This window comes from Nuphar pumila, chromosome 9, assembly GCF_984573655.1.
Source record: "Nuphar pumila chromosome 9, dmNupPumi1.hap1.1, whole genome shotgun sequence".
Taxonomy (NCBI): domain Eukaryota; kingdom Viridiplantae; phylum Streptophyta; class Magnoliopsida; order Nymphaeales; family Nymphaeaceae; genus Nuphar; species Nuphar pumila.
In genome coordinates, this window is record NC_143257.1 from 122,233,312 (window position 1) to 122,260,384 (window position 27,073).

At 36.4% G+C, this 27,073-nt stretch overlaps 2 protein-coding genes across 3 annotated transcripts; both read right to left on the reverse strand.

Annotated features, from left to right (window-relative positions):
• Nucleotides 1-1,744: 1,744 nt before the first annotated feature.
• LOC149829180 (thioredoxin H-type-like) lies at nucleotides 1,745-7,766 on the reverse strand. The gene is made up of 3 exons (XM_090017940.1): nucleotides 7,570-7,766; nucleotides 2,738-2,860; nucleotides 1,745-2,140 (listed from the first exon to the last, which is right to left on the reverse strand). Exons 1-3 carry the CDS (start codon nucleotides 7,654-7,656, stop codon nucleotides 1,994-1,996), a joined length of 357 nt encoding a protein of 118 aa, XP_089874066.1. The 5' UTR covers nucleotides 7,657-7,766; the 3' UTR covers nucleotides 1,745-1,993.
• A 3,686-nt stretch (nucleotides 7,767-11,452) lies between these two features.
• LOC149829181 (beta-galactosidase 5-like) lies at nucleotides 11,453-19,152 on the reverse strand. Of its 2 annotated transcripts, XM_090017945.1 has the most exons (19): nucleotides 18,729-19,152; nucleotides 18,525-18,620; nucleotides 17,864-17,976; nucleotides 17,710-17,776; nucleotides 17,473-17,565; nucleotides 17,149-17,292; nucleotides 16,833-16,921; nucleotides 16,502-16,607; nucleotides 16,328-16,415; nucleotides 15,740-15,858; nucleotides 15,471-15,635; nucleotides 15,118-15,293; nucleotides 14,919-15,028; nucleotides 14,684-14,793; nucleotides 14,449-14,559; nucleotides 13,976-14,089; nucleotides 13,678-13,883; nucleotides 12,501-12,837; nucleotides 11,453-11,870 (listed from the first exon to the last, which is right to left on the reverse strand). In XM_090017945.1, the coding sequence occupies exons 1-19, from the start codon at nucleotides 18,912-18,914 to the stop codon at nucleotides 11,742-11,744; spliced, it is 2,559 nt and encodes an 852-aa protein (XP_089874071.1). In that variant the 5' UTR covers nucleotides 18,915-19,152; the 3' UTR covers nucleotides 11,453-11,741. The 2 variants fall into 2 exon arrangements, with proteins under 2 accessions (XP_089874071.1, XP_089874072.1); XM_090017946.1 differs by lacking the exons at nucleotides 11,453-11,870; nucleotides 12,501-12,837 and having other exon boundaries at nucleotides 13,674-13,883.
• Nucleotides 19,153-27,073: the final 7,921 nt, after the last annotated feature.

Genomic DNA, 27,073 nt, shown 5'->3' on the forward strand with positions numbered 1-27,073 from the left:
AAATATAAATAAATATATGTGTAATGCTTTAGTAACAACGTCATTACATACCAACACCTCTAGATCTCATATGCACAAGTTTTAATCCAATCCAACCTCATGGATAGGTTCACATGTTGAAAATAGTGGGAGCCAGTTTTTGGATCATGTTTTTTCAATGAGGTTGGATTGGATCATACATGGCACTTCGATATGAAAAAACATAACATTTTGACCCACGAAAGTATCACACATTGTACACAGCCTATTTTTGAAGTCTTATAAAATCTTGACTGCATGCGGCGATCGATCCGACGATTCAAGAGCCAATTCCTACTAAGTGAAACATGTAGATCACATATGTAAGATTAACCTTATGAAAAAAGAACTATAAATGAAAAAAGTGGCATTTGTAGGTAATGTCGACTGCAATAAATAAATAAATATATATATATAGTAATGTTTTGGTGCTCCGATAGCACCTACTCCCACCTAAAGAACGCTTTAATTTTTTAAAGTTCTTGAGATTTTTTGTTGATAAGACCATATAGTCTACTCCCAACTAAAGAAAGCTTTAATTTTTTAAAATTCTTTGAGTTTTTTTGTTGATAATAAAACAAGCTGGTTTGTGCCCTAGAACAAGGTCCTCGCTAGGGATACAAACAGTTTGGATTTACGATCTCAAAAAAAGGTATTTGTAGGTAATGATGACTCTAAACACACACACACACACACACACACACACATATATATATAGTAATATATATATATAGTAATATATATATATATAGTAATGTTACAGTGCTCCGAGAGCACCTACTCCCACGTAAAGAAAGTTTTAATTTTTTTAAATTCTTGAGGCTTTTTGTTGATAAGACCATATAGATATGATCTACACGTCTTTCTTAGTAGAAAACAAGCTGGCTTGTGTCCTAGAACAAGGTCCTCGCTAGGGATGCAAACGGTTTGGATTTCAGATCTCAAAGTATATTGGAGTCTCGGATTGGTTCAGATCCGGGACAGCCAAATTTTGCAAATTCTCCTTCCTGAATACAATCCTTTTGCAACCCTAGTAATCGCGCAACTAAACATCAAGGCTAAAAGCTTTCTAATTGGCCAGTAGATGTTATCTTTTTCTTTTCAACAGAGAGAAAGCTGGGGTTAGGCAGACCCCTACCAGTTATACAACCATACCATTGAGATTCGAACCCGCAATGTCCCAACACAAGGTGACGTGGACTAACTGCTGCAGCCAGACAAGCTAAGCCCCCGTTGTGTCATCTTTGCTCTAGTCTAGAAGAAGACGTCCGATATGTTTTCTAAAGAAACCCTGGTTCAAGTAGCAGGGCCTGGGAGGAATTGACGCTCTTCTATATGGTCCACCTCCAAGCAGTTGAAAAGCCTTATGGCTATTATACCAACCAGTGAACCTGGCAAGGGATGCGCACCCTGAGTATTGAACTCGCAACATCCTTCAACCAATGTTGTTAAAATCAGTTCACTAAGCGAATCGGCTTTTTTAGAAAAAAAACTTGGGAATAGAATCGAACCATTTGTGAATCGGCAAAACTTTTTCCATCAGATGACAAGTGCCATTAAAAAATAAAAAATATTAAAAAAATATTAAACAGTTTATTAACCCCTTAAAAAATATTAAAAGAATTGAATTGAAATGACAGCCGAATCAGCCCTTTTTGAATCAGCTAAGGGACAAGTCAATCTGAATGAGCAGATTCAGACCGATTTTGATAACATTGCCTTCAACTGAATTTTTCTTTTTTGGATTAGCCCTTCAACCGGATTTTTCAATATAAGACAATATTAAGAAATTGGTTTTAACGAAATTAACCTCGCATGATGGACTGTCTATAAAGAGCGTACTCATTAGACTTCTGAGGATCAAGCATTGTAAAATATGTCAATGGGCCAAAAATCAATATGTAGTACAGTATGGACATTATTTATTTTGCTGCAGTATGATATACTAAAGAAGATGAGAGAGAGAGAGAAGCTACTACTGTGCTGAACTCTTTGTCATGTGCATCACGATCTTCTGCAGCAGCTCCTCTTTTCTTGCACCAACTACCTTGTCCACAATATTGCCTTCTTCCAAGAACATGAAAGTTGGCATTGCCTCTACAGCCCAGTCTGATGCTACACTCTGAAATCATACACATAAAACACTGTATTAGCAAGCTACAGCAGAAACCCAATAAGCATATGCAATCTGTTGAAAGAAATGTTCAATAAACAATATCATATTAAGAAAGAAAGTTATGTCAAAGTGGGATGGGTTAAAACTTAAAACTAAGCATCTGGTTTGGAAAATGCATTGTCATATTAACAAGGGAAAATTTAAATTGCACCAGAATTTTCGGTGATAGTAAAAACAAACCTAAGTTTTCTACACTGTTAAAAACACACCTCAGCTTTTCCATGGTTAATTAAAAAAAAAATCCAGTGTTTACTTCTGTCAAAGTTGCTGTTAAATGTGTGCTGTAATGCCAAAAACTTAGGTGTTTTTTTTTATTATTGCCAAAACTTTAGGTGTGCTTTTAAATTTTTTGAATAAAAAACTTGTTTTGAGAGTAAATCAATAATTTTATCCTATTAACTCAACTTGGGTTAATGACAACCCAAGTTAAATTGACAGAAATGTATTTATAATTAAGGGAGAACAAATTTATGTGTGTATTAAAAAATCTCCCTATTAATAATGAACAATTAGATGATAGAAGCGTGGAGGATGATAACTTACTGCCAACTCATCAACATCGACTTTAAGAAAGGTTACTTGAGGAAACTTTCTCGCCCACTCGGTCAGCATAGGAGAAATCATGCGGCAAGGTCCGCACCATGATGCAGTAAAATCAACCACAATCTATGCAGAAAAATTAGAAAATTGATAATCCCAAAAAAATAATGAAGAATATACTGCTATTAAACTGTCAAGTTAAACTAATAAAATGTTAAATGCTAAAAAAATATTGAATTGTGCATACTTATTGAAAATTTACACCCTTTTTGCTGATCAAGGACTCACAGGAAGCAGTGTGACTCAAAAGAACTTACTCAAATTCCAAGCAACGAACATAACCAATTTAATGAAGGCAAGTTGCATAATAAAAAATACAAAAAGGAAAATTGGATCAAACATAGACAAAATAGAATGAAGGGCTCAAGCAAAGCATATGAGAAAAACAAGGAGAGGTTTACAACAGTTAAAAGGATAAATGTTATTGTATCTTTCAAAAAAGAAAAATGTCATTCCATACATATGTTTTTACTAAAATGTCTATTGTTTTTTATAATTAATGCCCCAAAAATCACCATGTCATTTTTAAATTTGTTAGGGTGTATCAAATTTTGGAATACGAGTTAATGCCTACCAATAACTGTGGACTTTAACAAAAAATAAATAAACAAATGAATAAATAGTAAGATACTAACTAGGTCATGATAATTTTCAAAAGGAATTTTCAGACTATAGGTTCCTACATTTTGTCTTTATGATTGTTGCTGCAAATCAATTTCTCTAGCTGTTCAGATTATAGGGTTTATTTTATGGTTCTAACCAATCTCTTGGTGATAGAAGCGATACAGCAAGGGATGAAGGAAAGCATGCATGTGTGTGACATATCACGATAAGTTATCAATATTTTCGTAAAATTGAGAAATTCTTATTTTTATTTAATGATGCCAAAATTTTACTAAGAAAAACTACTTGTTTTCACATTCCCTTGAGAGGAAACTTTGCTCATATTTTGATGACAATGTTGGAGACTAATATAAAATGATTATAAAAAGCATATTGTTACATGTATAAAGATGTCAAAAGATATTGATTAAAAACATCAACTCACATCATATTGTATAGAGGTAGGGCTGTCAATGGGTTGAATCTATGTCACAGTGTCAAGTATCCAACCTGACCTGAACCTAATTCTCTGGGTATGGGTTTAAAAATGCTGACTTGAATACTATATGGGACAACAAAGCCTGACCTGAATAATATATGGGTTGGGTTCGAGCTATGACCGTTGTTGGACATTTGTCCTGACTTGACCTGTACATGTATGTTTAAGCAAAAAAAAGAAGACATTTTAAACGCTCAAATTATTCGGGTTAGGTTTGAGATTCCATCCTCTTGACCTGACACAACCCCACTGGAGCCCAAACTGAAACTTGGCTACATGTTATCTGGTGGGGTTTGGATGAACCCCGATGGGTTGGATACCTGACCAGTTGAAAGCTCTAGATGAGTGAATTTAGAAATGTAAAAATATTATTTAAAATAGATTTTTAAACTTAAGTTCCAGGGCACAATGTTCACTGCTGATCCAAAGTAATGGCTGAAAATAAATCACAGCACCACCATATAGCTGAACTTACACAAGTACCATGAGCAACTAATGATAAGTTACAAGTTCTTTAATTCAGCTTTATGCCTCTTTCTAAACTCACAAAAGACACCTATCTGTATCGGTTTCCGTAGTATTTGATCAGTAGTCTTCAAAGTAAAATCAAGAGGCCAAGCACCCCATAAATGGTACTCAATATCAGCAGATTCTAGGTTGCAATTGTAATCAATGCCTCAAATATGTGGTTGGAAAAGGATCTGAATTCTAGCTATATTCACCAAGTTTGATGGATGGAAGCCTATTCATGCACTTATATATAACAATGCTCTAAACATGTAGATTTTTTAAAAAACATAATATGTTGAGGGGATGGAGGGGGGTTTACCTGGTAGTTTGATAATGAGACATATGCTGCCTACTTACTAAATATGGAACAAAAAGGTAACTCGTGACAACACAAATAGGGGTTGGGAAGGATAGCAGTGGTTCTTCTCTTGATCCTAAACCGGTCTAAAGAATTTACAAGTGGTTATGGCTTTATGAATGCTCAGTATGAGACATGAGTATAAGCATGATCATGTGAATATTCTTAGTTCTTATAGAAGAAAATTCCACTAAATGCACATCAATCAAAGCCTTGATGACCATTATCAAAAGCTTTGTCACACCACAATTTAAACTACTGGATTAAGTCAAACTTAGCCAAAGGTCTTGTGATGCTAGTATTACAGCGACCAGAGTGGTGATTGCCTGATCATTCACACAGTAACATGTGATTTAGCATTAGAAACCCAATCAGTTTAACTCAGAACAATAATGAGGAGTTTGATGTACTATTCAATTCTTGCTATCTAGTGACAAATTACTTTCCTATGAAAGGGGTTACCCATTATCTCTCAACAAATTTGTGGCCCTAAAGTTTGTTCTCATGAGAAGTAGGCACAATGAAAAGGCAACTGCAGTTAGGTGCTTTCAGCATACACTACCTTTTCTCTACATTTCAATTTGCCAACTTCCTTATGAAGTACCACACTACCACTTGATATGATCTGAGATGCTTCTTAGAATTCTCTTGATGTGAATTCTTAAGGCATCTACACCTTGAGAAGAAATATACAGCATATATAGGTGTGCTACAGCACTTTCATTCTTCTTTTTTAGAGAATCCAAATAGGAAATCACCAAATTCATTGATCAGTTAGATTAATGGTTAATTCTCTCAAGTTGTTCATGTCTTTACAATGTACTTCTCTCAGGCACATTCCACCCCCCTAATAGCAATGCTCATTGCACCAATGCTTAAGACTAGAACTGCAACAACTGAGGTGGGTTTCTGCTTTTGTTGGTTCTTCTATCATCAACAAGAGTTCCTTACTTTCCTAAGGATAGACAGAGAACATTGCTCATTTCCAATTGCTAATCCATTTTAGAATGATTATCAAATTTTGCAACTCAATCTGATGTCATATTTCAAGATTGACCCTAATCCATTTTAGAATGATTATCAAATTTTGCAACTAAATTGCTGCCTGAACTCCATTTTTCTACCAGTAGGATTGAGATCCACTTACGGAAATCCAAATGATATACTATATTCTTTCTACTCTGACTCACCAAACAGATTTTTATTATGAAATACAAAATCATATCAAACCTATATTCTAGAAGTACGAAAAAGTGTCTTGATGATTGACCTTCCATAGGTATCTGAAAAACTTACAATTCTATTTATTCTTCTTGCATTAATTAAAAGCATATAGTACACATCTGAAATAATCCAGTGTATTACAGCCTAAGCAGAATGCAGCATATAGTTTTCCTTTATTGGCTTGTAGTGAATCTGAAGGGACACCCAGCCATCTTCTAACTGAGTATTGAAAAGTTCTCCCCGCATTTATAATGTTTCAAGATGAATCCTTTTTACTTTCATTAATCTCCACATTTGTTGGACATCTTTCTTTCCACTGTAACCTAGTCACACCTTTTTTTCTCATCATATTACTCATGACTGATTCTCCTTATGATGTTCTCCATCTGTCCCTCTTTCCTCATTGCAATGGCTGCCACATGCAGTAAGGTTCTCTGTCTCTTTCCAATATTCAAATAGAGCCAGCAGAAAGCAGTGAAACAGAAAAAGCCTATTTGGTGGTTGAGCAATCCTAATGGTAGTGAAACCAAGGACATGGCATTGGATAGAAATGATTGGAGGAGAAGGATTCATGTGGAAGACCCAGAATGATTTTCTTTGTTGGTTCATATCGCCGACCCCAATTGTTTTGGGATGAAGGCGTAGTTGTTGTTGTTGTTGGTGGTGGTGGTTGAGCAATCCTAATTCTCTATCCTCACAAATACCAACTCCAATTTTCCAAATTATGCAAACAAACTCTGCTCTATTTTGAAACATCTAAAAATTATCCTATACGCAAATGTTAAAGAATAAACAGCTAAAAAAGAAATTCCGCTGTAACCTCTAAGGCCCTAGCAAATAGCCAGTAGGAAGATACAAAAAATATATAAGTGAAACTTTATTGGATTGGTGAGTGGTTATTCATTAAGTAACAATTTTCATACACTCAGAGAAGATAAAGGCTGATGAGAAAATTTTGTGTGATTTATTCTTACTATGCATGTAAGTCTTGAAAACTTTCTAATACACTTCTTAAAACTTTCTAGCACGCAAGCATGACCAGATAACCTATGTAATTTTCTGATCTGGAAATATTACCAAACAAAGAAACTCCTTTCTTCTGACCAAATTCCCGCTATCTTGGGAATTGCACGTCCATGTTTCTAAAATTTCAAGAACTGTGAAAAAAAACATAAACCCATTTCCCATCCCCACCTCCAAATCCAATTACCAAAAGTACAGCTACCGGTATCAAAAGAGACCAAGAAACCTTAGCCTATTACCCATACCAAACAGGACTAATAACATATCACAAAATAATGGAAAAACAACTCCCACCAACATGATCCATGAATGAAAGCTACTGGGAAAAAGAGAGGTTAAACTCTGACTCAAACTCTCAAAAAAAGTAGAACACCCATTACATCGTCTAAAATCCATCAAATTCAGGCATATTCATAGGGATATAAAACGCCAAGTTTTGCAAATGGGTGCATCAAATTAAAGCCAAAAAACTCGTTTCAGGTTGAAATAAACGAGTCAAACAACAGGAAAATAAGAGATCAAAGGAAACAAAGCAGGAAGAGGGGAGAACTGGGTTACCAGCTTTTTGGTATCGATACCCTTCTGTAGTTGCTCCGTCCACGCGTCGACGCTGTGGCAGCTGATCACGACTCCCTCCTCTGCCATTCTCTCTCTCTATAACACCAACAAGAAAAGGAAGCAAGATTTCTTAAATGGAAAGCAAACGAGAAAGGCATCTTCATCTGCTAAAACGGTTCGAATTCAACCGTTTCAATGAACGATCTTCTATTTATTACATTGTAGTCCCCTCTGTTTTCTTAAAATTACAAAAGCCGTCTAACATAATTGGAATAAAGTCATAAGGTTCTTTTATTTTTGATTTGTAACTCGAAGAAACTGCTGCTGCACTGCACCCGTCTCAACCTGCCATACCTACGTTCGTCGTGCCGGCAGCATAAAACTCCGAGGCTAGGACTCCTGCCACCGAGGGCCTATACTACCTAGTGTTTTGCGCAGAATGCTCATGAGAATCGAACCTTGACTATCAAGGTCTAGCAGCTAAGGTCCCACCCTACTAAACCAATCCTCTCGGAGCAAGTCATAAGGCTCTAAGTTTTTTGTTTTTATTTATACGCCCCCCCCCCCAAAAAAAAAAAAAATGCACCCACAATAAGGACTTCATTGTACTAGCTCGGCCTGCCATATGTACGGTCACCATATTGACAACTTAAAACTTAGTGGGCTAAAACCCTTGCCTCTAGGGCTTATGTGCTAGGCATTGGCTTGTGCAGAAGGGAGAGGCCCATGAAAAAAGAACCTTGACCGCCCATTCAGCGGCCAGGCCCTACCCCACTACGCCAACCCTCCTTGAGATTTTTTTTTTTTTGAAATAAGTGGTGAGTTGAAAATTCGAAGATATTGATAAATAGTCAACTGCTATCTTGTGTCGTGCCCCCCAGTTTTGCAAAATCAGTGGTGTTTTTTGGGCCAAATAAAAATGGTGAAATAGATTTTTGTGGGGAAGAAGATATAAATAGCTTTGCATGTGGCTAGGAAAACTTGGGACTTGGGAGAATGAGAGGGTTTATTTTTCAAGTTCTCTACTGGGTCATTATAATCATTTTTCCTTTTGTATTTAGCAAGAAGAATGTCGGATCCATAGCCACAAGCATCGTTCTCAAGATTTTTCTTGGCAAGAAGAATTATGAGATATATTTTCTTAAAGAAAATATTCACGAGGGCTGTATAAATTTTAAATAAAATTGGTTGATATTTCTATGTGCTTCGTTCTTGAGAAACTTGGGCCGACATGAATAATATATATAGTGAGTGGTAGGTGCTTAATCGATACGTGCTCGATGAAAACGTACTATTGCTGCATCAATCGTGAGATGATTGACGCTCAGCATTTTTTTTCTCTGCAAAAATGCTGAAAAGCTATGCAAAATATGTTTTAGGTCTTTAGTGGCGCTTTAAAAGCGCCGCTGAAAACAAATCCAAAAAATACACCTTTTTGAGTTTTTAGTGGCGCTTTAGAAGAACCTAAACACAAAAAACATGTTTTTTTTTTAATTTTGGTCATTTTTCTCATTTTTTGTGCTGATCGTCGATCACGCTCATGCATTTTCATCAAGCATGGATGGATTAATCACCTACCACTTTTCATATATATATTTGAGAGGAGGGTTCTTCCCTGGCTGGTATTTGAAAGATGAATCAGGGAGTCGTGATTCGCTTTTTGTGCCACCTCTTTGGCCCATAATTCCCCGATGACGTTCTGTTTGAAAATGTGGGATTATCTCGGCGTGGTGGTTGCTCTGGCACAAAAGGAATTCCGGGTCAATACTCCTCTCTGGACTTCTAAAGTTTACCTGATTACTGGCCATAAATGGGGCTTCGATTAGGTTGAATGGCTTAGCCCAATTTTCAAAAACAATCTTCTTCTTTTTCACTCTTTACTGGTAGACCTCTCTTCGACCAATTCTGATGCATGAGTATAATGTTTGATGTTTGAATGAAATGATTGCATTTGCTGAGTTAGAAACTGAGCATTTCCAACACTTTCTTTTTCAAATCTAATTATGTAGATGTGTTAGGCATGATGGATTTGCTAAGAATCAACTGTTGGATCTGTATTTTTGAGAAAGGTTTTTGAATGCTTGAATATTTATGAAGATTATGAGATGTCGATTTTAGCCATAAAAAATCTTGTTTATGATGATTCAAGAGCAGGTCCGTATAAAACCAAGCATCTAGATCACTAGAATATGAGAACTACTGTATGCACTATGATTTTCATAGATTTTTTGTTCTTTTCATTTAAATCTAACCATAAGGATGTGATGTACATGCTTGGTTTTATAAGGACCAGCTCTTTGAATAATCCTATTATGATGGATAAACAAAATTTTAAGGCTTTAAAATCAATGGCTGATAATTGTTATAAATATTCAAGCAACCAAAAAAATGTATTTTTTCATCGAAAATACGTGATCCAACAATTGATTCCTAGCAGATTCACAATACCGAACACATCTACATATACATAGTTGGATTTGCAAGAAAAGTGTTGGAAATGCCTAGTTCACACGATAATTCTCATATTCTAATATATATATATATATATATATATATATAGAGAGAGAGAGAGAGAGAGAGAGAGTAATGGTCCGTGCTAAACCAATTTGGTGCTAAACTGCGTGCTAAATGGGGTTTTCGGGTTTCTCCAATGCTTTTTATGTGGTTTTGGCCCCATAAATGTGTTAGGCATGGCTGATTTACTAAAAATCCACACCTGGTTCATGTGTTTTTGATGAAAAAAATGATGTTTGGAGCCTCAAAATTTTACAAAGATTTTGGACCTTTGATTTTTCAAACTTTATAAAAACCTACCTATGTGTTGGAATCAAATGCTTCAAGAGCTGATCCCTCCAAAATCAAGTACATACATCACATCTGTATGGTCAGAATTTAAAAATAAAATGAAAAAAGCCTGAAAAATCCATTTAGCATGCCTTTTAACACCAAATTAGTTTGGCACACTCATTACTCTCTCTCTCTCTCTCTCTCTCTCTCTCTCTATATATATATATATATATATATATATATATATATATATATATATATATATATATATATATGGTCGTAATGAAGGTACAAAACTATTGAATTGGTCAAGCTTTGTATTGTGGTTTTTAGATATAAAAATATGACTTTTTGAGTCATCCATAACTGCAAATTATTATGGATGTTGGTAACTGAACAAAAAGTGAGAAAAAAAAGGGAAAGAAGGAATAAACTTTCTGACACAATAAACAATGATTCTGCACATAGTCAGATTTATGTCCATGGTAAGGTTGTTGGTAGGGAATGGGAATGCAAAAGGAAAAAAATGTGGGCATCCCCAAAATCACATGGTTCAAATGAAAAAGCAGGAGCCGTTTGCTAGAAGCCAAAAGGCATATATTAATGCCTCCACCTACTCATCAATTGCTTGATGTTGAAGGCCATGTATCTGACAAGCCTGCCATACTGAAGCGAAGATGAAACCAAAGTATCGACTTATAAAACAAGCCTGCCATGCTCACGCTAGTTTTGGAACTTACCATAAAGAAATTGCACACAGAAGCGCGCACACACACATAAAGACCAACACAGGCATGGACAAACCGTTGCCACAAACCAAAGAACAAAAACTTGCATCACAAATATCACTTATGTTTTGAAAATATCGGGAACTTATCATCATATTGAAAAGTATTCTTATATTATTTTATATTCTTATCATTTGTAAATTTTTATTTTATACACTTGTGTTTTGTATGTGCCAGCATTTTCCCTGAGATTTTCCAAAGAAATACCAAAAATTTCATAAGTTCATGGGATTTTCCACTGATGAGTGAAACTTCCTGAGAAAGAGATTAGCGACATAGCCAGAGAGAGAGAGAGAGAGAGTTTGTAATGTGACCAACAAAGAGATTTAAAAAAAAAGCAAATGAGCTTCTTGCTTTCATTTTCTTCTCTTTCTTTCTTGTTATGGGAAATATCGGTTAAGGCGGGACCGAAACCTGACATCCAATACATGCAGAGGCACAATAATAGACCCCATTAAGAATTACATGTAACAATGGAACACCTATGGACAATTGCCACAAATTTTGACACTACATTGTGTTTATTTATTTTCATCTTCTAAGAGTGGAATGCAGCCAACCACTTGATATATGAGCAACTTCATATTTTGCATGCCTTCACAAGTTTGGTTGAGTATAGGAACATACAGCTTCCACAGCTATTCTTTTCAAGATATTGGGACATGGGTCTCCACCAAAAACATTGTTTGAGATAGTTACCGAGCATCTCTGCTGTCCTATGCACCTCTGCAAGCAAAAGAGTGAAAGGCCTAATAAGAAACATAAAATTGAATTTATCATGGAACAGAGAGATTTTCAGCTGTCATATTGATACTCCATTTTGGCTCCCATTTCGTATCACCTTATATATTAGTCATTAAAAACATCATAAAAATGGTCATATCGCCATATCCATGTGACATAGGTTTCAGCAATGACAGCCCAAAAACATCAAGCCACCCCTCTGATCAATTGCATTGGTTAGTGACTCTGATGCAGTAATGCAACTGGAAGGGTACTGAAGTACTTCTGGAATGAGTGTGAACCAATCGAGCAAAGATCCAGTCATATTGTATATAACTGATTGTCGTGACATTCAATCCCCACCACGCATTGTGCTCAGGATCTATGAGATGCGGCCCATGTACACCATCAAGTGAGATGTGTGTGAGGATTTAATATAACCAGTAAATGGGCTAAACAAAATATGACCTGATCTGCTCTCAAACCAATCATGGACTTGATTGGCATCAGCTCTATCTAAAACTCGACCAGGAGGCATTTAATTTCATATTCTGCTCTTCAAGTAAGACTTAAATCACCAAGAAATGCTAGAAGAGTCTAAATATTGGTTGGATTTTTCAACAGATCCATTACCTTTTCAAGGATTGAGTGTGAATCCAGAGCATGGCAAGCTCCCAGCTGAAAATTACCACAGGTACCGGTCGGAGTTCCAAAGCTCGCAAATTTTATCACCGTGATGGATTGTCCCTCTGTGCAGTGCAGATGGACTTTAGGCCTTCGTGGTGCTTCTGATCTGCCATAGTTTTCAATGTGCCAGTTCTTTACATAGGGATGGTATTCTGAGACATCTGAGCAGACACTCCCCACCGATCTTGTAATTAGGGATATTCCAGACGCATCACCTCCAATCTCTTCAAATACTACTATGAGGTTTCTGGTCGGGTGCACCCATGAACGGGGCACATGATACCTGCATATTGCATTCAAGTTCTGAATGATTTCTCATATAATAAAAGCATTAACTGAAATCCAAGCATTACTAACTACACCAAACTCCACTTTAAGATTGGTTAGATTACAGAGTACCACGAAGCAATCACTGTCTTCTCTATAAGTTTGCAAAATGCATGAGTATTTGTTATTTAGATCAGAATACCGCATAGAACGTTCAAATTTGACTTAATCTTATTTCCCTTCCAAATATTCACCATGTCAAATCAGCATGAGCAAAGAATGTCGTTTGCACTATGCACAAGTGCATGAAAAAAAAAAGAATAAAGGGAACATAAAGTGCATGACAAAGCAAAAGAATAAAGACTTGCACTATGCATATGTCTCAAATCTTAATCATGCAAATGGAACATAAAGTGTTCCATTTCAGGAAAAGGAGGGAAAGAAAGAGGTAAATAGCTGGAGAGAGATTATAACTTATTAGTGAAATCGATATTTAAGTAACAAAAGAAAAAGAATAAAGAAACTGATTAATTAAAAAACACAAAATTATGCACAGAATTGAGATAAAACCCCACAAAACAACAGAAAATGAAATTCATGCTCTGATTTTGCTTTGCTTTTCCTCATTGCGCCAATCAAACGAGAAAATAGAAGCCTTGAAAGTTTTGAAAAGAGGATAGTATCAATTCACATCAGGCACATACACGGCAGTAATGCTTGGAGTATTTAGCAACATAAATTGAAGCAAACAGAACAAATCACCAGATAATCTATGAAAATCATCACACAAACACTCATTTGAAAGAAGATTTAATGGGCAAAGCATACACTCCTGTTTGGAGTCGGCGCTACTCACCAGCGTTGAGTGGGTGATCCGCAACCACTCTGGCATTTTCCCTGTCGATAGGTCCCAGTGTAGTTGCACTCGCCACAGTTGCCCTGCGCAAGATACGCTGGCCAGTACCTTCCAATACTTTGTCCATTCACCCATACTTGACCCTTCACCATTGTGCTCATGTCCAAAGCCAATGGATCTCTGCCAGGAGGTGCATCAAAATATGCCTGCCAATGACCCCCATAACAAATAATTCAACAAATAATTTAACAGAACTACTGCAAGTGCACAGTTACCCCCCCCCCCCCTCAGTTCTTACCTTGTACCAAGTTAGTGGCTGATTTTTTCTTGCAAGTAATGAACCTTGTGCCCATTCCACAGAAGAAATTCCTTCCAGGGAATGTAGGTTCAAAGTCTCTCCTTTCATACCAACCTGCATAAAGGGAATTGTATTTTCATAATGCTTTCCTAAGATGACAGAGACAGATATCTGAGATTCCAAACTAATGGCAGGTTAAGAAGTATAAAAGTAACATATTTCACAATTTTAATTTATTAGAGGCTTGATCCTACATTAGCACAATAAGTTGGGAGATTTTCAATGATGCTATAAAAATATAAAGAGGGAAATTTTAAACTCATTTTCCCATAAAATTCTCTTAAAATTTTGGAATTTGTTTTTGAGAAGAACCAATATTGTGTAAACCTGCTGACAACTTTGACACAAAATGAGAATAGGAGTTATTTCTACATTTGGAATCTATTCAAACACAAAATCACAATAAAATATACCTGGTAAGACCATTTCTGCCAGCTTAAGTCCCAATTCCCTTTGTTAAGGCCCTTAAGCACAACTGGCCCAAGAACTCCAGTGTTCCATGTCTCATAATGAGTCCCGACATTCTTAAGGGAATGGAAAAAGTACCAAACCAAGTTTGTCAGAAAGGTAATACCTTAAGCTAAATTATTCACAAATTTTAAAACAAAACAGAAGCCAAGATAGAAAAGAGAACATAGAAAAACTAACCGGCAAACCAACAGCTATGCTTAGGAGAGCAATACTATTTTCGCCTGCGTGCAGGTTGACATTACCAGTAAAAGTGAATTGGCGATTTTCCCCATTCCCATATGCAGTTCCTGAGACCATACAAGAAAACCAATTCGTAGGGGAAATCAGATGAGAAAAACTCCTGTTCGGAATTTCCTCTTAATCAGACCAAATGCCTACATGAGGGAAAAGGAGTGAAAATAAACCAAAATACCTGCAAGCTGCCCATTGACAAAGACATGCAAGGCATGCCCTGCTGAGTGGACAGAAAGAACAGGGTGTCGACCATTCCACAGAAAAGCTTCAGAATGATCAATATAAACACTGGAACAGACACATGGATAAGATATCTACTAAAATTACATGAGAAGGGGAGGGCAGAGATAAATCCTAATATTAGTAACATTGCTCACCTCGTCTTGTACCACAGGTAATCAGTGGTATCTCTGGTGACATTTATCTGCTCTAACAGACCAACTGTTGTTATTGAGTCATCTTCAAAGGAGTTGACATTCTCATCATATGTCTCCCAAGAAAGTGATTGGCTACTACCTAGGGACATTTGCATTTTTGATGTCTGAACTCCTACCTGTGATTCATACCCAATTGTAATTGATGCTTAGCAGAAGTTCTTCATGAGCAGAATCCTGTGCTCATAAAGTTATGCAGATGCAGAATACATGTAATCTCAGATGGCCAAGACTTAGGATGGAGAAAACAGTAATTCTTCATAAGATTCTATAATGAAAAGTCATCTTCCACTTACTTTGGCTGTGTTAAATACTACATTTCTGCAGTCAGGAAGGATACTGGTTGACCAAGGAGGCAGATTATAGTGCATATTGTTGAAAAATACTCTGGCAGTAAGTTTTGGATCAGTATTCGTCAGGAAGGCTGCACATCCTCCTGATTCTGAAGAGAAGACATGAGCCTGCATGGCCAACAAAGCTGCATCAGCTCATTGAATAAATTTTCCCTTAAGTCCATAAAACATGATTAAGCAGAGCTTTGGAAAGCTAAACGTTGATAATGGACCTGCTGGAAATTTCCTAGAGAAGTTACAATTGGATCTGCAGAAACTAAAGCAGGCTCGCAGAGTTTAATGGACCTGTGCAGCTCTTTGAGATGCCCCCACTTTGGTTGCCTGATCAAACCTGCCAGAATGAAGCTATTATGAACTAAAACAAGATTGTACATATGGATAGATATTCTGGAAGCTACTAAGCATTTTAGAACCCTTTTTTTGTGTTTTTAAATGTCAAACTTGATATCATGCACTTGAAATGTTAGTAGATGACAGTGAAAATGCAGATTAGTCTGAGCAGTTAGTCAGAGACTCAAACAGTAATTTTGCAATCTTGAATGCAAAATATTTAAGTGAAATGAAAAACAGCAGAACACTTCCTCTAAAGCAATGCCACAAGATCCAAAATTTTCCAAATTATTGTGAGTCGGGACCACTTCTAGTAGCAAAAAATTAAGAACTTCCAGAAAATTGTGTTTGAGTGCCGTTTATCCAAACATCCCTAAATTTGTGAAAAAACAACAGCAAATACAAGTTAGTGCTAATAAAAGTTAGTTCTTTCCTTCTAAATGGTTTAGGTTTGGGTCTGAGCATCTTACCATATTCATCAATTGGGGCATCATAGTCATAACTTGTTGTGATAAAAGGCCCTCCAGCTGTTCGCCCAAAATTGGTTCCTCCATGATACTGCAGTTCAATGGAGACCATTTATTCTAATATAAGTGGCAAAAACATGAAAATCCATAACCAAAGCATATGCTCTGAAAACTTACCATGTAATAGTTAACAAAGGAGCCACCCCTTTGAATGAAACGGGCAACTGAAAATGCTAGATCTTCTACTGGCCTTTCACGAAGTGTACCACCAAACTCTGTAAACCTGCATTGAAAGAAGAAAGCAAAAAGTGATTAACTTTGTTATGAACGCATAAGCTACAAGTCCAATGAAGAAATTCAATGGCTGCGCTTCAACTGCCAGTGTATAGAAGCCATGCCATTGCTCAATTCATTAAAGCTTTTTGGAATATCTTTTACACGACAAAATCACCTAAAAAATGGGGACTTAGAATTATATGATTAATTATAGAGCAAGAGGCAAAATTACCAGCCGCTCCAAGCCTCTGTCCACATTGTAGGTTTGTAAGGCTTGTTAGGAGAAAAGTAGTCACAGTAGAAACCATTGCATGTATTGATCTGCCACAAGATTAGTCATGAAAACAACTCAGAGTCTTATAAGGATACATATTGTGGTAAAATAACGTGATACAGATTGATTTTGTAGGCTTGCAGCCAGTGAAAGGACATGAGGGACACAGAGAGAGTGTTGCAGCTAAAGAGCAGCAGCAGATATACGATAGTTTTTGTAGAAGAATAATCAAAGAATAACAATTAAAACAAGGAAACAAATGCTACTGTCATACCACAGGATCGGGGGCATCATCTTCTTTGCACATCACCCATGGAACACCTGTTCCCATCCCGACTGCCATGTTTGCAGCCCAAGTCATATATGCATGACCTGGAGGCCCCAGAACTCTACTCTCCGGTCCATACTCGTTCTCAATCTGCAGGAACAGAAAGACTCTTGTTCATATTACTTCTCCTTTCAACAAATTAAACACAACATCAACAATTAAGCTAAACAGTAAATTGAAGATTTTAGTGGCTGAACTAATCCAAATACAGAACCACCACCATGCCAAATATTTATAAACAAATAGAACCAGTAAATTGATAGAAGGTACCTGAGACAGGATGATAGGCCCACCCTGGGATTCATAGAGCTTTTCACTCTTCATCATTGACACAATTTTCTCAGTGAACCTCTGCATTGCCATCTGCACCACAGAAAATGAAATTAACTAAACAGCACAAACAGGAGAAAGGAAAAATCTTACATATTAAGCGTTCTTTGATTTTCATAAACAAAGGTGCAAAAGCAACACAAAATCCATAGAAAAGATTTGCATTGGAATGGAAACCTTGAAAGGCTCATTATCCGTTCTGAAGCTGATACCAGGCACATACTTTAGCCAAACAGGAAATCCCCTGCCAAAAGATACAGAAACCAGATAAGTTTAACTAGAAAACAGCAGGAAAAAAAAGAGAATTAAACCAAAGAGAACATGGAGATACCCAAAATTCCATTCTGCACAGGCATAAGGCCCAACGCGCAGATGAACATAAAGGCCGGCTTGCTGTGCCGTCTTAATAAACCGAACAAGATCGAACCGTCCTTCGAAATTATACTGAAAAAAATTGCTCACATTATCAAACATGATAGACTAATTGTGAAGACATTTTTTAAGCAACCAAAAACCAAAGAAAAAACCAACTATAGTAATAAATACCAAAAAAAACCAAGAATCCAGAGGCGTCTCAAGGACTTTTTATTCATGGGAGGAGGAAAGGAAAAAACAGATTTATTAGACATAGGCTTCAGCAGCATATACACTCATTCGAGAATGGGAAAATAAAAAAGTTCAAGAAAGGGGGGGAGAGAAGCAGACCAAAAAGATTAAAACACAAAAATTAAGAAAATCAATACAGAAACTGAAACAAGAAAAATGGAGATAGAGAACCTCAAATAAAAAAGGAAAAATAGATAACCCAACAATGAGAGCTAAAGATAAAATCGAAAGAATTGATAAAACACATTAACCACACTCATCTCAACCAAAAAATCCAATAAACAAACAATAAAAAAAAATAGAAACACCAACGTGGAGAACCAAAGAACCCACCCCAACAAAAAAAAGGAAAAAAGATGGGATGAAAGAAACAGATCCCAACATACATTTCCAGGAGAAGGCTCATGCACGTTCCAGAACACATATGTCTGTATAACATCCACCCCTCCATCTTTTGCCTTCTGAATAAGATCTCCCCACATCTACAAAAAAAAAAAAAAACAGATCACCAAGACATCAACAAAAGCACCAACCAAAGAGAAACCCCACAAAAGAAAAAAAAAATCATGTCAAGAAAGAAGAAACGGTACCTCAGGAGTGCTTCTAGGATAGTGAATGGAGCCAGAGATGAGAATTCTCCTCTGCCCATTGATGATGATGGCCTTGCGGTCATATGTTACAGTGGAATGTACATTGCCCACCAAAAATAACAGCACCAACAAAGAGAAAGAGAGGAAGGAAAGATTAAAGCAACATATTCTTGTTGGGAACAACATTGCTGAATCTTGGCAAGAATTTTTATGGAGGGAAATGGGTTTTCTTCCTTTTTTTTCAAAGTGGGTCAAAAGACAGAGAACCCCCTCCGCTCCCTGTTGTTCTGATGCTGCTGCTACCAGTGTTGTTGCTCCACCATGAGTGGCTCTTTTCTCTTTGGCATCCACACTCTCTCGGATAAAAGAAATACTTGGTTCTTTAGAGGTCGTTCTTTAGAGTTTTTTATAACGCTGTCTGCATATGTTGGTTAAATGGTTCCATCCTCTATTTATTTGTTTATTCATTTGCTGTTCATGAGTTATTAGAGTTTGGCAGTGGTTACGCAAAAGAAAAGATGCAGTTAAGATGGGACTGGAGGGAAAGAATTTTGGCTTTTAATAAGTTTTAATTGGAGCCTGTATGTAATTTCTTATGGTTTCCGTTTCAGTTGCAAATTACTTAGGCAACCCTAGGTGTCAATAGAAAATAATGGATATAAATATGACTTTTATGTGGTACCCAAAATACCCCTTTGAGAATAATGATCCTTAACAGTGGTGGCAGAAGTGTGAATGGTGAAAAATTGACAAAAAAAAAAAGCTAGAGATTTTCAGGAAACTTAGAAAGGAATTTGTATGTTAGAAAAATTTCTAAAGTAATGTCGATGGTGGGGTCCAATATTAAAGAAATGATAATATGGGGCTCTGATATTCACAGAACGGCAACAAGGCATGCTTACTGTTTGCCTTCTTCTCCGGACGAGTACAATAACAAAAGTTTATTTATGTGATATAAATTTCTTAAGAGATCTTAAATCTTTTCAGTTTTTCAAGTTCTTTGGTAAGATTTCAGGAAAAACAAACAAAGAAATTTAAGCACAAAGAAATGAAAATAAAATATGTGAAAATTTTAGTTGTCTTTTTTAGATTTTACTGATAAGAATGTATCTCAAGTGACAAAATCACAAGATATCCGTTTAAACGGTAAAATTATGTAGTTTCCATATCATTTTCATCATGCCAAAACATATTTTTCTTTGTTTCCAATGTTTAGACAAATCTAGCAATGTTTGTCGCTGGTGATGATAAATTGACAAAATGTGGAGCATTGCCGTAGACATTTGTGCTACTGAACAGAACATGTAGCAGCTGGTATGGGCTCAACAGCAAACAAATGGTGGGCATGGACTTGTGTAACAGGCTCACTGTGCACTGTGCAGTGCTTTGTGGCTTAGGTGTTATCAACAACGCTGCCACTTTGCAAGAATTTTACACAAGACAACCATGCGTTGAAGGCCAACACTCTTTCATTTACTAGAAAACCTAAAAAACAATACAAACAGATAGCTGTTTTCTAGACTTTTGCCACCTATGTTCTATGATTCATTTTGAAAAACTATGTTCTATGATTCATCAATATTCTATTTTTTCTCTTTGAAAAGAAATAACTTATAATTCAAAACTAACTAATGGAACAAACCAGCTTGAGAATTAGTTAGGTTTTAGTCAGGCAAAGTTTGATTCTTAAGTTGCTAAACAAAACTGGCATGGTAAAAAACAAACCAAACCTGATGGATCAAGTTAGACTTAGTTGACTCCCCAAAGTCAGCATTAGCAGGTGACCTAAGGTTTCTCTCTCTAGAAAACTAAAGCCCAAAGTGATCTTTGATCAATTTTGCAGAGGGAGCATGAGCACTTGAACTTAAAATATTGTCCCACCATTTTGCAATTTAGATAGAGGATTAGGGATCCTGATCTTAGGCAATATAATATTCTACACCACAATATCAACAATATCATATGCAATGAAAAGACGGCTTGGAATAATACATGGGCTTTAGATCTACATGCTTTTCAAAAAGGTCACACCATGTGCATCACCATCTCTCTCGTGCATCTTTGGGTGTCGGCAAAAAAAGTGCTGATATTTCGCTTACTTTTGGTATAACTTTTAGTGTAATTTCTGTATCATTGTCTCGTAACACAGCCTATATATTATTATTATTATTATTACAATTAATTTTGTTGAGTGACAGAGGACCTCTCTCTCTCTCTTCTTTTGTGTATATTTGTGTCTCGGCAAAAAAAAGTGCTGATATTTCATATTTAGCTTACTTTTTATAATTTTTAGTGTAATTTATGTATCACTGTCTTGTAGCAGCTTATATTATTATTATTATTATTATTATTATTATTATTATTATTATTATTATTATTATTGTTTTTCTTACTTTTAATTGTGCTGGGTGATAGAGGACCATGTACAATATTATCATACTTGGTCACACTGATGGGGAAAATGGCCTATATCCAATGAGGATGGGATGGTTGGGATAAAAATTTTATCTCGAGTTGTGCACCATCTTTTGGAGCATCATCCATTTGTATAAGAGGAATCGACCCCTGCTATTCTCTTTGGTTTAAAGAAGGGCCGAGGGTCGACCCATGCTGTTTGAGGGTCTACCTCTGATGTTGAGGTGTGTTGTGGTGTTGACCCAAACCCATGAGAGTCGACTCTTGTTGAGTCTTGGGTTGATTCTAAAGTATCTGCGTTGATCCTTGTCGAACAAAGAATTGATCCTTACATTGGGTGAATGGATTTTCAGTATTTCAAACAGTACTTCTCTCATGTTTTGACTGAGTTTTGATGAAATAAATTTTGGATTTTCAATTGTAAATCTATGAACATATGATTTTAGAACATTATCAAAACTCATGTTATTGAAAATGAGTTCTCTATTCTTAGAAGCTAGGTTTTCTGAATACTTTGGAAATACTTTTCTATACTATTCAGGCTTCAAATCCACTTATATTTTGAAAATATTGTTTGAAATCTATTATAATTTTATATTTGTATGCACTTTGCTACAACCTTTAGGTTTTTGGAAAGTTTGCCAAGTTTAAGTACTTATAAAGATTTTTCTGAATCTAGAAAAGTTGCAAATTTATGTATGCTTTTAGTTTTTTGTATTCTTCATGGTATAAATATGATTGTATCCCTAAAATAAATATGTATTTTAGGTTAGAAGTAAGCTTCAATAAATATTTGAATAATTGCATTATAAAGAAAGTTTGTTGGAAATATTGCCTGTTGTGGTATTGTTTTGAGGCTACCCGTTGTTTTGAAGTACAAGAGCTGACTTCTATGATGCAGGAGTCAACAAGTGTTACTTCAATCGGTACTGGACAAACTTGAGGATCAACTCTTATTCCTGTGAGTAGACTCTTGGCAATCTTGAGGGTCAACCCTTGTTTGTAACAAAGTCGACTTTGGAATGAGGTGATTTGACTATTTTTGAAACAGAATAGTTTTTGTTCAAGAAGAGTCGGACCTTGAGTTGACAGAGTCGACTCTTGCTGAACAGAATAGATTTCTGTTTAGGAAGAGTCAACTCATATGTTAACAGAGTTGACTCCTTTGCACTAGATTTCATGTTTTTGGTATTTTGAATCAGAATAAAAGTTATTTAGCATGATTCTTGGTTAGATCAACCCTCGAACATGCTGATAGGCATGTGTTTGATACATTTTATGAGTTGTAAGCATCATATTGATATTGGTATACTAGTTTGAGATACATTGTGTGATGCATGTGAGTGATTTTATGAGACAGTATACTTGCATTCTTTTGGTCTACACAAGTATAATATGTTAATGTATATGTGAGCATGATTTTGTGGATATATACGTTGTAGGCATCATATTGATATTGGTATAGGGACCCAAATGACGCTTACTTTGGAGTTGACACCCAGACCAAAGAAAATCCACCATTAAACGATAAATCTGTTTCTCCACACCCACAAGCATCACGAACATTGACATGAAGAATTCAGGAATAGAAGAAAGAACATGTCTGATTAAAGTCAGACGATCAGCGATAGAGAATAAGACGTCTGTCACGAAAAAAACTTGTTTTTTTACTTTTTGAATAGTTGGAGCCCAAGCAACGGAAGCGAGACGCTTCACTTGTAACGGCATGCCCAAATACGTCATCGACAACTCAAAGATTGCGCAATTAAAAATCTATTGATCTGCTGCTGCAAGCATAGAAGACTCAACATTGAACATAGTAAGAGAGCATTTGCTATCATTTAGGAAAAGCCCAGAAAGAACAAGAAATAACTGGAGAATAAGTTTGAATCTAAGCATCTGCTGCACGTTTGTTTGCCCAAAGAGAGAGAGAGTCACTAGAATATGAGAACTACTACTGCACGAACGGCGATTTTCAGAATTTAATCATAAGGGTGTTATTACATGCTTGGTTTTAGAAGGTTCAGCTCTTGAATTATCCAATTAAGATGCATAAGTTAGATTTTTTTTAAGGCTCTAATTAAAATCAATGGCTCATAATCCTCATAAATATTCAAACAATAAAAAATTGTATTTTTTAGTGAAACATACGATCCAACAGTTGATTCCTAGCTAAGTTACCTGCTGAACCTGGATTTGCAAAAAAAAATGTTGGAAATGGCCCCATTTCTGGTTCTCATATGTCCTGGTGACTCTCTCTCTCTCTCTCTCTCTCTTTATATATACTCTTTCTAATACATATAGATGTCTTCTTTCTGTCTAATTCGTACACGTGCGTGCCCATTTTCTTGGCTTTCATTGATTGGTGATGTTTCATGTATTACTATTTGGACATAGCGTGACCCAAACACCACAATAAAGGTCTATTCTAGACAAAGAAATATGTTGATATTTTTGGATTTCAACTTTGCAAGTTTTATTGTGTGTATGGTAAAGACATAGGAGTCCTTTCCTATTGTCTAGACGGAACCAGCCGTCCTTTCCTTTGTCCCCCTATAAGTGGGGCCCATTGGATGAATTAAAGTGACCGTGATTTGGACTGGATCGGGTCAGGTTCGCCCTGGCTCCTGTTTTGAACCAAAAGAGTTAGCCATGCTAAACCAGTTAATGGATCAAATCAAACCCGCCCAGCCAACAACTTGTACCAAATACAAGGTCCAATAGCTGTTCGGATATAACATTTACATATGTATTCTGATTCGGATAAGTTCATATTCAGATTTAGATGTATTACTGAGAACCAAGTCATGAGATAGTACCAACGGGTTGAGAGCATCTGTTTACATTTTTTTACCCTAAACCCATTTTTTCTATAATCGAGATTAACAAACAAAGAGGGAAGATTGAGAGACAGATAAAAGGCTAAAAAAAAACTAAGTCATGAAATAAACAAAGATTGCCTTTCAATCAACCCAAAAGTAGGTCAAAAAATTATGAAAGAAACCTTAAAATCATGTTCAAGAAGAAGAAAGAACCATACAAGCAAGAGAGAGAGCCGTCAGGTATTTTTATGGATCGGATCTATACTTTTTGGGTCTGACATCAGTTGGGTTCAGAACTGGTTTCAGCCAACAAACATCGTACGAATTGTCTTCAGACTTACATTTGCAGTGATAGGACATGGTCTTAGTACAGTAAACCAGTTGGACTTGGGTCAGATACATGTGGGTCCAGATACAGCTCCCACCTTCAGGGATTCTTAAGATCAGGATCCGGACCTGACCCATTTGACATTGCATGACCAAGATCCAACATTTTGAGACAAATCCTATATCCTTGTTTTTTCCCTCAAATTAATGCTTGGTCAGACTTCAGTTGAACAACTTACAATATCCAGTTCCAGGCACTAAAGTATCCTAACAAGGTTCAGTATCCGACCCGCATATTCTGTGAAGGACTTTCACTGGTCCAACCATAAATGAGACACCTCCAACCGGCCTAAACGAACAAACCTATTAGGATTCCAAGGCAGGTCCAACACTATATATGGCACAAATATTGGCTGTATTCTGAAAAATATTGTAATTTTACTACAATATTTTTAAAGGACAATATTTTTCCCAAAAAATGAGATATTTTTCAAACATTTCTTACTTTGACAATGCCGTGTTTTCATCTTGATATTAACATAATAAAAACGAATTATTTGATATTTTGATGTTTTCATATATATATATATATATATATGTTGGTGACATTGCTCCTGTCCGTAATCCATCATTTTTGTGGGTCAAGTTGGGTTACTAAAAACCCTAAGGCTCAATCAGGTGGGCCCGGTCCTTCACATGGGTTCCATTTGTCTTTTAAGGATCCGATTCCAGTCACGTGATTCTTCAAATCCACACCACCGGTTTTGGAGTTTGGGACAGTCAAAGGGCAAAATCGTCAATTTGGCCTCGAATCCGGGGGTAAGTTTGGTACATTAAACAAAATAAGGCCCCAAAAAGAAACCCTAACCCTAAAAGTAACAAAGCAAAAGCAAAAAGAGAAGTTGGCGGAGGGGCGTCGGTGGATGGTGGGAACGGGAACGATGAGAATCGCATGATAGCATACGTGGGGGATAGCGCGCGACATTCGCCCTGATTGACTAACGGAGCCGTTAGATCTTGACAGCGACGGCCGCACTAATTGACGCGCCGTTAAGCGATTCCCTTCCGTGTTCCGTCCACTCCCTGACGTCCGTCTGTGGCGTCATTTTTCCGCAATTAGGGATGCAAACGGGTCGGATCCGAAACAGGTAAACATAAGACAGAGTCAGATCCAATCGGATCCGGAACAGCTAAAAAAATTGCAAAACCTCCATCCTGGATCCAACCCATTTGCATCTCTACCCCAAAATGCATGACAGGAGTGTCAATGGGTCGGGTTTGATTCAGACCTGACACATACCGAATCTGATAGGATCAGGGTTTGTTTTAGGATTTTTTTTTTAAAAGACTTGGTAAATTTAAAATAAAATTTGCGACAAAATCTCAATGCAATGAAAATAAGTGATGAGTTTCAACTCACTATATTTTTTCAGAATTATTCCTGATTTTTGTTGCTATTTGTAGATTATACCATTCATTTAAAAATAAAAAGTATTGCATGCATAAAATCTGTTTAAAAAATGTCTTTTTCAACAAAAATTGGAAAACACAAAAATAAAAGTCGTCTATTTCAGATCTGGCAAAAAGAAATCATTCTCTTCAAAGAAACATCTAAAAAAAAATCTAGATACGAATAATTTAGTTTTAAAATGAATATACAATGAATTGATCCTAATTAACTAAATCAAACAAATGAAATAGTGCATATATAAAACTACTAATTTTAAGACCATTTTCTTAGCCTAGTTGATCACCAAGCAATCTCCAGTAAGTGGTGGAGGTTTTTTCCCTTGGCCTAGCAAAAAAAAAAAAAAGTTTATATAATCCAAATAACCCTAAACGGGTCCTAGATTTCACATCTTTCATATCAAATACAGTATAATAATATTGCACACTAACCCAAATGAGTGAGAACAAAAAACACTCCAAAAAGTTGGTCTGAAACACTATTGTCCTCTTTTCTTAATTACACTTGTGCATTTCAAGATAACACTCCATTGCATGTGAGCCCACATTGGAGAATTTGGGACCCAATTGTTTTGGAGTTTAAGATTCCTCAAATGACTCTTTGGGGTGATTCATGCTTGGGTATGTATATAGGGGTGTCGCCCGGCCTGGTTTACCTGGAGCCGACCCGAACCAAACCTTATAGGGTCCGAGTATGGTGATAAATAAGAAGACCCGATTAAGACGCAGGTCTGGACTCTAATTAAGGTCTGACTAATACATGGACCCGAGTATAGTTTGTAAAATTTTATACTACACCCAGACCCGACCCGAGTTCCTATTAAAGACCATAAATTTTCAATGTAAAAATGATAAAAAATATGATTTTAGCGGGTTTGGTTCATGTAGTTCTTATCGGGCCCAAGTATGTTTTTTATTATAGTAGACCCGATTAGACTCAGGTCCGAAGCCAATACAATACCCAAAAATCTAGTCCAAGTCTGGTTTCACTTGGGTCTAAACCAAACCTGACCTGTTGACAACCCTAGGTATATAACCAAAGTGTTGACTGTCAATCTTGATATGGTAGAGACCAATGTTATCAGTATGAGGGATTATCGGCCTGTATCAGCAGAAATTCACTAAAAATTATTTTTTTTTATATTTTTTTAATAATGTTAACGTGTCAAGTTGTGATTGACACATAATAATTTATTATTATTTTTGAGTGATACAGAACGATTCAGTTGTGTATGGGTATCGGCCAATACAGCTGAACCGGTGGCCAAACGATTCAGGGCCGATACCAATACTGACAACATTGGTAGAGACCAT